Source organism: Brugia malayi, assembly GCF_000002995.4.
Source record: "Brugia malayi strain FR3 genome assembly, contig: Bm_v4_Chr2_contig_001, whole genome shotgun sequence".
Taxonomy (NCBI): domain Eukaryota; kingdom Metazoa; phylum Nematoda; class Chromadorea; order Rhabditida; family Onchocercidae; genus Brugia; species Brugia malayi.
The window spans coordinates 12,429,039-12,442,737 of NW_025062476.1; the positions used below are offsets into that span (position 1 = coordinate 12,429,039).

General features: G+C 22.8%; 2 protein-coding genes across 2 annotated transcripts; one reads left to right on the forward strand and one right to left on the reverse strand.

Moving 5' to 3' along the window:
- Positions 1-1,523: 1,523 nt before the first annotated feature.
- On the reverse strand, positions 1,524-1,828 carry Bm17556 (Uncharacterized protein; the record flags this gene model as incomplete). The annotated part of the gene is made up of 2 exons (XM_043079343.1): positions 1,524-1,592; positions 1,769-1,828. The coding sequence occupies 2 exons, from the start codon at positions 1,826-1,828 to the stop codon at positions 1,524-1,526; spliced, it is 129 nt and encodes a 42-aa protein (XP_042935277.1).
- A 6,745-nt stretch (positions 1,829-8,573) lies between these two features.
- Bm5130 (oxidoreductase, zinc-binding dehydrogenase family protein) lies at positions 8,574-12,507 on the forward strand (the record flags this gene model as incomplete). The annotated part of the gene is made up of 9 exons (XM_043079344.1): positions 8,574-8,664; positions 8,861-8,985; positions 9,184-9,293; positions 9,561-9,654; positions 10,066-10,233; positions 10,588-10,797; positions 11,757-11,878; positions 11,988-12,075; positions 12,400-12,507. 9 exons carry the CDS (start codon positions 8,574-8,576, stop codon positions 12,505-12,507), a joined length of 1,116 nt encoding a protein of 371 aa, XP_042935278.1.
- Between the last annotated feature and the right edge of the window lie 1,192 nt (positions 12,508-13,699).

A 13,699-nucleotide genomic window follows, 5' to 3' on the forward strand; every position in this document is an offset into this window, starting at 1 on the left:
AGCAGTTGCTGCTGCTCTCAATAACATCAAAAAATGTTAGTGCTGCTAAATTGTTAAAGTAATAAACCAAAATCCGGAAAAAATTATTTCCGGTGCACTTAAGGTGAAGCAAAATATTAGTGAGAAAATTCTATGATTTTCCGGAAAGTAATAACTGAAATAGTTATTTAATACAAAACATTATTTTCGATTAAAAACTTAAAATATTTCAGTTTTGTTTTGTCTAAAACTGTTAAATTGATATAAACGCAGATGTATTTGAAAATGAAAAAATTATCAGAAAATGTTTGTTTAAATTTTGCAGAAAATAAAAAAAAAAAAAAATTGTTTATTGATTTTTGGAAAAAGTTTAAGATTTGCTGAAAAATGATTTGAAACTGTTTCATTATTTTAAACTTCTTAAGTTTATGATTTGAATTTGAAAATTATTTATTAAATTAATTCAAAATTTTTCAAAAATAAATATAACTTTTTAAGCATTTAAATTTTTGTCCTCTTAAGATAATTAATTAAGTTGTAAAAATACTAATCAATCTTGAATTCAAAAAAAAAAAGAAAAAATTGTTTAAGAAAAGTTGATAATGTAAAAAAAAAAAATATGAATGCATTGTTATTTATTTCTTTCGAAAATTAATTTAAATTTAATTAACAAAAACTTAAACTAATTTATTATCTTTTTCAGAATGTGAAATCTCAGAATAAAACGTTGAGCAGAAATCAGTTTGATAAAAATAACAATTTATCATTATCATTTTGCTGTTAATCTGTTAATCACAGAATCATTATCAACTGAGAGGAAAATGAAAAAAAAAAAAAGCAATTCATTATCAATTATTTATTAAATGTTATAAAAGATTCAATATTAAATGAATAATAAATCAGTAATTGATAACTTAAAATAAGTATTTAATGTATTTAAATTACTGAATTATTATCAACTGATAAGAAAATAAAGAAAAAAGAAGAAAAAGAGACAAATGCAAGAAGCAATTTGTTATTATTTATTAAATATTATAAAAGATTTATTATTTAATAGCATTAAATAATAAGTAAATCAGTAATTGATAACTTAAAATAAACATTTAATTGATAACTTAAAATAAACATTTAATTGATAACTTAAAATAAACATTTAATTGATAACTTAAAATAAACATTTAATTGATAACTTAAAATAAACATTTAATTGATAACTTAAAATAAACATTTAATTGATAACTTAAAATAAACATTTAATTGATGACTTAAAATAAACATTTAATTGATAACTTAAAATAAACATTTAATATAATATGATTTATTGAAATAATTTTTTTTTTTCATTTTTTTCAAATCTAAATAATTTCAAAATAAATTTCGACTAAAGCACATAAAATTAAAAAAGAGAGACAAGCATACGTTAACGTCATGTAAAATCGATTAATTTAATTCATTTCTTTCGTTTTTCTTTCTTTCATTTGTACATCATCACGTCATATCACGTCATATCACGTCACATCACGTCATATCCATACGTTTCTCTGTTATGCTAGCAATGCTTTAAAATCATTGATTGCTTCGTTGTTCTTACCACCATGAACTTTTACTATTGGCTGAAAAAAAAAAAAAAAAATGAAAAGAAAATTGTTTCAACATTTTCTAAAATATTTAATTTATAAATAAATAAAATTTTGAATTTTTACAAAATTAAATTAGTAAAAAAAAAAATTTTTTTTTATATATATAAAAATTTTATTAAAGAAAAAAATAAATTTTTATTTTTACTTACTCTTTTTGGAAATAAATGCCATATTCGTATACTAATTATTATACCAACCAAATAAAACATTATTGAAATAATTGAATGAATTGACAATGGTAATGCAAACATCGTATAATTAAGTTCTAAAAAAAAAAAAAAGAAGTTAGAATCAGAAAATTTAAATGAAATTTTAAAAAAATAATTTAAGAAAAAAATAAAAAATAAATAAAAACGGAATAATTGATGTAATTAATTTTTATTTTTTTAGCATAATAGGAATTCAATCAAATTATAATTATAAATATTTAAAATTCAAATTGTAATTACAATTAATCAAATTATAATTACAAATATTTATTTTGCATCAATGAAAGACAAAAAAAAAAGTGTTTATTTCTTTTTTTTTTCAATTATCTTTTATCAGTGATATCAACATTTTAATGATAAAATTACTTAATCAAAAATTGCAAAAGACAAAAATTTATTTTTTTTAATACAATAATAAATTTAGATTAAATTAATTAATTTTCATCGTTTAATCAAAATTTTTGTTTTAACCTAAATGCATGCAAAAAATTGATTTTAAAAAATTTATTTGGAGGAAATATTATAAGAAAAAAAAAAAAAAAAAAAAAAAAAAAAAAAAAAACCTATAATTTCTTTTTTTTTAAAAATAAAAAATTAAATTAAAAAAAAAAAAGTAAGATCAAATAACTCATTAAGAATAATTGTTAATTATTGATCAAAGATTGATTAAAATGAAAAATTTTTCCAAATTGTCATTTGAGCGAAATCATAAACTAAAATAGTAAATGAATGACGCGGAACGATTATATAATGACAAACGGACCTATTTATCATAGTGACACACAAGGAATCACCGATCAGACAATTTAGTGAAAATTATAAACTAATTTAAAAATAAATTAAATTTTATTTAATCATATATTTATTTCATTCAATTAAAATATTTCAAACTTATTTATAAGTGTTTGTAGTTTTTTTATTTACTTTTTTAAAATAAATTATCTCACTCATTTTTCCTCCTCTGAATCTTCTCTCTCTCTCTCTCTCTCTCTCTCTCTCTCTCTCCCTCCTTCTTTATGAATTAGAAAATAATTTTAAAAATTATATTTTATTAATGATAATCATTTACTGTATTATTGTTATATTTTTATAAAGTATTTATAAAATTTCAAGGGTAAACATGAAATGATTAATGAAAAATTAGCAATGATTTAAACTTTTATTATGAACAAATTAAAAATCAATAATCATAAATGAAAAAAAAAAGAAAATTTAAAAAAAAAAAAGGGAATAAATTGTTCGATCTTCGCTTACATATTAAATATGTTTTTGAATTTTTAGGAAAGAATATATTATTGTACTTATAAACTGCTTACTCGGTTTCCGGAAAAGTATTATTCAAATGTACATTAATAACAATAATAATGATAATGATAATGATAGTGATAATGATAATAATAATAACAATAATAATAAGTCATAAAATATTGTAAATATTTCAATAATATAATAATGGTGATAAATTTTAAAATTTCTATTGATATTGTTTGATTTTTTATCATAAAATTTATCATAGCATTATTAACAACTCAAGATCACTTTCAAATTATTTATGATAATTAATTCAAACTGATAATAAATTAAATTCAAATATAATCATTAATGAAAAAATGAAATAATGCTAAATTTCTTTTTTTTTTTTTTTATTACCAACATTAATTTTTTTCGTTTTATCAATAATTTAAGAAAATGATAACTTCACATCTTCACATTTTATCAATATTTTTTTTTAAAAAAAAAAAAGGAAATTCACATCAATTGCTAACTTTAACAATTTTGATTAAATTTTTTTTTTTTTTTAATAGGCAATTTGAATTTTAATGAAAAATTGATGAAGAAATCATTAATGAAGAATTTTGATGTTTGGTAAACAGGTTTTTTTTGCTAAAACTTGAATATTTAATATCTTAAATAGTTCGAAAATGGATAAAACTTTTGTTGCTTTGTTCATAAATTATTTTAAATTAAAATCCTGAAATTAATTTCAAGAATAATTTTTGCCTTTTTTATAGCCTTAATTTATACTAAAAAATTTTTGTGTTATATTTGATAAATATTATCAATGAAAAAAGTTATTTCATTCAGTTAATACAATTTTATTAAATTATTCCTAAATTAATCTAAATATAATTTACACCAAAAAAACAAGAAAGGAGAAAAAATATTAATTATAAAATATGAAAAGAAATTAAAAATTAAATATAGCTATTAAAAAAATTATCATTTCTAGGTGATAATGCTATTTTATTTGATATATAAGTTAATTTAAAAAAAAAAAAATTTTAAAAAGAAACAAACCACAATTATTTATTTCTTTTCAGGTTTTTTATAATTGTTTAAAAAAATGATTAGAAATTGAAGAAAAAAAAGAAAATTAATTTTATTTTTTCTTTCAAACAGAAATCAAATTTTTTTTTTTTCATTTAATTATAAAATCATTCAACTAATGGATATTGACATAACATGCATTGTTTAACTTTTAGAAAGTATCCGTTTTTTTTTTTTTTTTTTTAAATAGTTAAAAAATAAATGAAGAAAAAGAGACAAAAATAGGGTCAAAGGGCGATGAAGAAAAATCAAAGAAACGATACTCTGAAATTTTTTGAAAAAAAAAAAAAAAAGATTAATGAATTTTTTGACTGAATATATTTAGATATTTAGATAGAAATTTGTAGCTTTTAAAAAATTTTTCGGTGCTAATTAAGTTATGCTAAAATATGCAAAAAGTAATAAAAATTTTTTTACTTTAAATTAATATACAGGTGAAATAAGATATGATTATTAAAGTTAATACACCTGCCGAAATAAATTCATCTTTTTCATTAAATTAATTTTTATTTATATATATTTTTATTAATTCTTGTTTAAATTCATCCTTTAAACAATCCATAATTAATTTTATTTATATTTTAATATCATCTAATCGAAATTGAAAGTTAAATATTAGTTTTTTTTTTCAAAAATTTGTATAAATATAAATTTGACTTTTTCTTTTTTGAATTAAAAAATTTGCATTCGATAGCAAAAAATGTTGATAATCAATTCAATTTAAATTTAAATAATTCGTTTTTTTTAATATTTCTTATATAAATGAAAAGAAGAAAGAATTGTTGAAAAAAAAAAAAAAAAAAAGAGAAAAACAGGGTGAAATGGTATTGCATTTATCATTTGATACAATTTAAAAATTATTTAATGTTTAAATATTAACGTAAAATTATTTAAATTATTCGGATAATATTAATAAGTTGCATATTTGATGATTTTTAATTTTTATTTAATTAAATGATGAAGAAACTACTAACAAAATTTGATAATTTTATTAGTATTAATTTACTAAAATAAAAAAAAAAAAAATTACTACATAATTATTTATATTTATTTCTTTATATCTTATTTCTATTTCCTTTTTTTTTTCGTTTATAATTATAATATTTTTGCATTTGTTTATAAATTTAATGAATTTTTTACTTACATTTTTTAATTATTGACTTTAAAATGCATTAGATATGATAAAAAAATTTTCAAATACCTTTCTTTTTTTGTATATTTTTTTCAATTCTATCATTTTTTTTTTTGAAATATAAAAGAAAGTTGTTAGTTGTTTGAAATGAATTATTAAAATGAAATATGCCAATAAAATTAAATGTTTTTACATGTTTAAATATAATCAATTCAAATTAAATATTCGATAGCAAAATTAATTTAGAATTATTAAAGTATGAAATTTGCTATAATATATTTAATAGTAATTTTTTGCAAATTTATATTTCTAAATCACTAAATTTTGCATCAAATTTATAAGAAAATTGAATTATTATATTCAAATTTAATATTATGCAATGAATTTTTTGATTTTTTTTTTTTATCTTTCTATCGAAGAATGAAATATTTTTGGAAAATATAAAAAAAAATTATTGGATGTGATTTTTTTTTTCAGAATAAATTAAAGAAAAAATAACACAAATGATAAATATTTTTTTCAATTTTAATTAATTAAAAATTAAAAATTAAAATTGCATAGCAGAAATGAATAATTAGAATGGTAGACAATCTAAATCAAACATTTTTTTTTTTTTTTTTCGTTTTCTTTAACACTAAACATTTCAATAAATTATTGTTTATTAAAATCAAATTCATAATTAAAAAAAGAAAAAAAAAATCACACCTTAATTTCCTCTCATTTTTTTTAATTTCTCATTTCTTTGTTTTAATTTATTTTAATTTTTTCTTTAAAAAAAAAAAAAAAATGAATAACAAAATAGCATCGTTCATTACTTTAATATTATAATAGAACATAAATAATTTATAAAAGATTGAAAAAAATATTTCTGCTAAATAATTCATTTCCCAATTAAAAAAGAAAAAATATCATTTCTAACATAAAATTAATGAATTTAACAAAGAATAGAAAAAAAAAAGGAAAGAAAAGAAAAAAAAAATCTTTTCTCATTTCATTTTCTCTTTCTAATTTTTTTTTTTTTTTCAATTATAACAACAGATGCTTTTGCACAAAAATTTCGATAGCATATTTTATCATTAGTAAGTTAGAAAGAAAAAAAAAAAGAGAGATAAGAGAGAAAAGGATTGTTTAAAAGTTTTCAAAATAATATTTTTATTTCATTTTATTCTTTTAAAAATATTTTAGACGTAATTTTTAAAATTGCAGCATTTTATTATGCCAAATTTTTCGCTATTTTTTTTTTTTTTGGAATAATTTGTAAAATTTGCATAATTACATTCAATATTGATAGTAATTATGAAAGGAAATAAGCTGCTTCATAAATTTGTTACTTTTTTCTTTTCCTAAATTTCATTGAATTTCAGAAAATATACTCATGCATTTTATTATTCTTTATCTGTTAATTTTTATAAATTTGAGAAGTTTATTTAACTCTTTTTTTTTTTTTAATTTGAGAGAACTAAATAAGTAAATAATACCACTTAAATTTCAAAAAAAAAAAACTTATAAAATATTAAATAAAGCAAAAATTCTTGCAACTAAAATGAATACTTAAATCAACCACCTGAGAAATGTTTATTGCAAAAAGATTCAAAAGTTTCGCTATGTGATTCTGTGTCACTTCACCTGTGGACTGAAAAGTGACATTAATGACTGCTTTTACCTTTGCTAATATTTCTTTTAATACTAATGTTAGTGTTTTCTCGGTTTTGTTTTTATAGAATTTTTGAAATTATATAACTAAACGAATATCCTAAAACTACGTAATATCATTACGTAGTATCACGTTATCACTCTGAAATGTTACGTGATATTTTGAATTTTAAATTTAGCGCATTCGTCGTTTAGCGCATTCGTCGTATATTCAGGTAACATAACGACAATAATATTGTTAATGCTTTAGTTCTTTTATTATTATTACTCTTTTTTTTATCTTCTTGAACAATGAAATATGAATATATTTTATAATTTCATATATTTTTATATAAAATCATAAATGTATTACGAATAATGCAAAAATATACAGTAAATGAAACATTTTGGAATGTTACATATACAGTAATAATAGTCTTTTAAAAATTTGTAGAACAAGTTATTTACTATTATTAATATTGCTTATTACTATTGCCATTATTTATTATTATTGTCGTTATTTATCGCTACTGTTATTATTGTTTAGTATTATTAATATTATTATTAATTATTATTATATATGTATATATTGAGGTTTATTAAAAGTCATTTTTTTTTTTTCACTTCATTATATTGTTTACAGTGTTTTTGTCATTGTGTTACATATACATATAAAATAGGTATTATTCTTGCCATTTACAAAACACTTTTTTTCCTTGCTTCTGACCATTGCTACTAATGAAATATAACGCACTATGTCTGTTCAATTTTAGCAAACATCGAATATATTATTTCTTTATTTTTCGTGTTTCTACTATAGCTGTCTAAAAGCCCTTAGAATCCATATAACATCTAATCCACGAAAAATGACACAACAAAAGTCACCTCATAAACCCACCCCAGCCCTATCTTAAATACATCGCGCTACGGACCAGTGCACATTTCGCCGTTTTATGCTATATATATATATATATAATTACCCTATCCTTTTTTTTTTTTTTTAGTATTTTTATGTAATTAAATTATTTCTTCATTTTTCATCCTTAGTTAAATTATGCAGATTTCTTCGAAAGTAATGGAATGTTTACAATTAAAATAAAAAATAAAAGAAGAAATAGTAGGCTAAGGATAATGATTTGCATGAATAATAATTCAATATTAAAGTTGAATCATTTGTGGATTTGGATATCTTCTGTTTGGTTCTCTGTTTAGTTCTAGTTTGATTTTCATGTTTGATTTTTTCATGTTTCATTCAATTCAGGATAGAAATAAAAAAAGATAATTAGGTTTATTTTCATTGATGTTGTGAATAGAATGAAGAGGATGAAAATTTTATGAGAGAGAGGAAGAATCCTTTTATTAAAATAATCGTATTGAGTATAGTCATATAATAATTCATATTATTACGCCTTTATATCCGAATTATTCAGATAATTCGGATTAGTTGAAGTGTAACGTTTATTGCATTTTTCAGCAATATAACGATTTTGCTTCAAATTATTGATTATTCATATTGTTTTGTTTTTCATAAATTTTCATATCATTTTTCTTTTTAATCGAAATTTAATTCAGAAGCATTGAAAGCAAAATAATTGTTATTTTTACTTAATTTCATATTTTGTCGAGGTATATAAATGAAGGGATATAGGATTCATGGATGAAAATCAGACACAATGTTGTTCATATTCACGGAACAGCAATTATTTGTCATATAATAAACGAATTGTTTTTGTACGACGACCAGGTAAATTTTGTTTCAATGACCAATAAATATATAATAAATAACGCATTCATTTATTATTGATTCAAAACACGGATAATATAATACACAGATAAAGAGATTTTAAATATTACTTGATTAAATGCTAAATTCTGAAAATGCTTTTTTTTTTGTGTAAATTCTTCTAATAAAAATTTTTCATTCATTTGTTGTATTCCAGGAGCAAATAATTTTCCATCCGCGGATTGCTTTCGATGCGAAGATTGTCTTGCACCAAATCGATTAGATGTTGGAAATGGACAATGTATTGTACGGACATTGTTCCTTTCAGTGGATCCAGCACAGGTCTCTTAATCTGATTGCGCAAAAATTCCTCAAGTTTACATTTTAAATAAACCGAATACGATTTTATTATTGGACGAGCTTAGAATAATAAGGATGTAAATTTCGATTCCTTTTAAAGTGTTACTATAATGTATACTTCGAGTGGATTTTGAAATTCCTCTATTTAAGTTATTATTTTCAATTCTACTCAGTTTTTAGCGGTGCCGGATGAACAAATCAACAGGTGTTGATTATTTAGCACCATACGAAATAGGCGAATTAGTTGACGGCTTGGAAGGAATTGGAGTTATCGAAATGGTATCATCAAAGTATGTTTTTGCTCTGTTTTCCAGTGAGATGATAGATCAGAGATTTCAAACTGTATTCGGCTTTAGAACTGCTTGTTATTTTATTTATTATGTATACTATCTCATCTGATCGTATAAAATCTTATTTATTCCACTTGAAAGTAAACAGCTGATCGGCAAATTTTAAATTGAATCATGAAGGAGTAAATGTAAGATTCTAAATACACGATAGAATTCGTTTGTTATATCAAAATATGGAACCATATTTTTTTATTATGATAATTTTAGTAGTGCTTTCAAAGTTGGAGATTTGGTAACAAGTATTGGACGGTTATGGCCATGGAGTAGGCTTTTTGTTGCGGATGAAGTTGATCTCGTAAGGGTAAGTGATTGATCTATATTCAAATTCTTGGAATTTATTTAAAATTCTGAAATTGGAAGTTTTCTATCTTTATCTAATTCATTTGTTTATTCAAACTGTTTGTACATATGGTCACATTTATATTTAACAGTTGAAGTGTCTTTCATCTTCCTTGTTGAAATACTTTCTCGGTATCTGGGAAAGCAAGAGGGAATATGATAGCACAAAAAAAAAAAAAAAAAAACATCTATAATATTTGTTCTGGCTGTGCAGTAGATTTTTCGTCAAAAATATTTTAATCTAACAGCTACAAGAGATCTAAGCAACTACTATGGGGTCGAAATCGATAAAAGAATACGCTAGTATAGTAATAGTTTACTCTTCTTACTGAACTAAATTTGTTGTGATTCGGAATATTTAGAAAATTTGCAGGTTACTTTACCACCTGGTTTTTCCCCATCAATTATACTGAGCTGCGTGGGTCTGTCTGGCTTAACAGCTTTGCTTGGTATTCAAAAAAAAGCTGAAATTGATCGAACACGACCGCAAACATTTGTCGTTTCCGGTGCAGCCGGTTCATGTGGTTCATTAGCTGGACAGGTTTATCCATTTTATTTATTTTTTTTTTCTTTTTCCTTGGTGAATATTCACTGTTGTCTTACTGAAAGCTTAGCCCAGAAGAGAGAGAGAGAGAGAGAGATTACAACAGTTGGTTAGTTGATGGCATGATAAGCGTCTTTCAGAGGTTGATATTCGTCTATTTCCGTATGGCCAAGAACTGTGCCATTGGGACGGAATGCGTTGCAATGGATATTGTTTTGGTTCATTGATCAAATTATTTCATTGGGATTTTAATCCATATTGTATGATATAATTCATTATATTTTTTCGTTTCTTCTTTTTTTGTGGTGTTAAGTTAAGAAAGATTTAACATTTTATGAAATGCTATTATAGATTGCACGTTTACATGGTTGTACAAAAGTGATTGGTATTTGTGGTTCGGATCAAAAATGTGCTGTCTTATTGAATGAATGGGGTTTCAATGGTGCGATAAATTATAAACGAGAATCTGTTGTTGATCGTTTGCATAAGCTTGCCCCGGAAGGTGTTGACATATATTTTGATAATGTTGGTGGCTTTGTGAGCGATGCTGTAATATCACTGGTAAGTCATAAATATGTAAGACTATGTCTCGCTGTATTAAATTTGATTCTTATTTCTAGTATTTTGCATGTATCTAATGCTAAATCTTTATTGCGAGTAGAAATGCCATCTGATAATTTTAAAGACACTAAGTAAGTTTTAAAAAAATGAAAGGTTTATTCGAAATGCTAGCCGTTGACATGTTAGCTTTTTCTGGAATTCACTTGACAGCAGTATTCAGAGCAACGTTATTTTTATTACATTACTAAATTACCATGCAGTCCTGGTGATAGTGTGAAAAATAAATAGGCTCTACTTTATTTTATTTACGAGTTCAAACTACCTAAGATGTCTTTTATTATCAATCAATTCATTATTAGATGATGATATACTAATACTCGATGTGCTGATTGAGAAAACATGCAAATTGGAAATATCCAGTAATGTTTTTATAATTTTAAGAAAGAAAAAACTTTCATCTCCAATATAAGAAATCCATTTTTGAAGCACATATTATATAAATCGATACAGGAGTATATGCTAGAAGTGAATGAACCTTTAGTAATAGAGAAAATGATGTTTTGTGTTTGAGATACATCATAATAAATGCCCTGTCTTTTTCAACTATTCCTAGCATTACTTATTTCAGTTATTTTTAATTTTCTATTTTTAACACTAAAAAGCACTAATTCAACATCTGTATCTTTTGGAATGTATGATATTTGTTCCCATGTGCATTATTTAATATAGCATTTAATCCAAATTATTTGATGTCGTATTTTTTGATCCAATCTTTTTTTTTTCTATTTTGGTTGGAAGTGTCTCATCCGTTATATATTCGAAAATGTTGGATGTTCATTTTACTTTTTTCTAATTACAATGGCATATTAATCGCTAATGAAGAACTTATTAATAAAGCAAACGGTATTTGTTAAATCAAAGGAATTCGTATTCAGGCAAATATCCATTTTTTTTTTAAGATGAGCGAAGGTGGTCGTATTGTTTTATGTGGACAAATAGCTGTGTATAACACCGACTTACCAAATCCGCCACCTCTTCCGGAGAAAACGGCTCAAATTATTGCGGAAAGAAAGATTAAGAGGTATAATAGTTATTATGAAGGATTTAAAAATTTTTAGATATATGTTTTTTTTTTTTTTTTTTTATTTATTTATTGAATTAATTCTCGTAATTTAAATGAATTTTTGCAGAGAGAAATTCATCGTATTGCAATATAAGGATGATATCGACACATCTGTGGCACAACTTTCAGCATGGTTACAGGAGAAAAAATTAAAGGTATGTCATTGTTCACTGTATGGTTAAAAAAAGGGAAAAGTAATTTTTTTGGTAAATTATTTTCTGCTTTTTGTTTTGGGAAGGTTTACAGTTTTCGATATATTACTAGTTTTTATGTCTGATAATAGCAATTATTCATTGGTCTATTCATAGTTCTGCACTTTTCGTTATTATCTTTCTTACGGGTTTTTATTTGCTATCACATTTATTTGGATTCTCGGATCATATTGGTAGTATTGTTGTTATTTAGAGCTAAATCTATTCTAAATAGGTTCAAAATAGCTATCATCTTTTATTTTCATTAACGAAATAAATTTGTTACAGAGTAGAGAAACAGTATATGAAGGTTTGGAACGAGCACCAGAAGCAGTTATAGATCTTTTAAATGGTTGTAATATCGGTAAAATGATTGTCAAAGTGGACGATTCATAACTGTTAACAGTACAGTAGATTTTACTTCACTGTCTTTTTTTGTTTTGTTTTCTTTTTTGTTTTGTTATGTTCCCTTGTCATTTCTTTATTTTTCATTCATAGTTTGTAATGAAGTTATAGTTTTGCATAACCTCAATGCTACGAGTTATTTAGTACAAATATTGTTGTTATTATCTTTGTAAAGTAGCTCAGTGATAATTATATTATAATTAAACTGATTTTTTAGGTACTAAAATGTTTCCTGATCTTGTATTTGCAGATTCATTTCATTTCATTTTATTTAAAAATTTTCAAATACATCAGAAAATTTATTCGGCTATGTATTATTTTCCGTTCGAATTTCTGTTTCCAAGAGAATTAAGCATTACCAATATGGCAAGCTGCTATGCTAGATGGTATCAAGATATAGATTAACTCCATTGAATTGCATATCGATTTAAATTCATTTAGCGTATCTTAGTTTCAGGATTGTGTGTGCACTATTTTAAATTTGTGTTGTTCTGTTTACAAGCGAATTTCTTTAACTTTGAGTTAGTATATTCCCGGTTTGTTTAATCTTAAGCTTGTTTAAAGCTTAAGATTTCTAATCTCCTTATATCTGTAAATGGTTTTACTGATTTATCACCGTTTCATTCTTTGTTTTTATGTGCTCCAATATTAGTAGTCAGTTTAAAAATTCACTCAAAGGCAAGAAACTTCTGATAGAAGTATAAAGTTATTGTTAGCTTTACATTTGTATAATATGTTACATCTCTAATAACAATATATTTCCATTTCATTTTTCTTTTTTTATTGCTATATGAAGAAGTTCTGTTTTATCATTTATTCTTCTTTTAATTCTCTTAAATGTTATGAAATTGTTTATTTGTCTGTCTAATGTACTCTTAATAGGTATTAATTTAGTACCAAATTAGATAGGATATGAATAATCAAATAACAGTAAGCATAATTCCTGTTTTAAGTAGATAACAGTTTTGTGAAGTTTATTTTGCAAGTTTGGGATTAATCTTTCTTTGCACTGAAGTAATTTTGGGCGAAATTTTAAAAGTCATGTTTTGCCATACTGATTATGTCTTATCAGATATCAAATATTGCATTTCATTGTTAATCGCTGCGTAAATATTTATATAGTTAATTCATTTCTTGCTCGCTGTTAACTGTTTCTGTATTCTAATTATTTATATTATTTAGT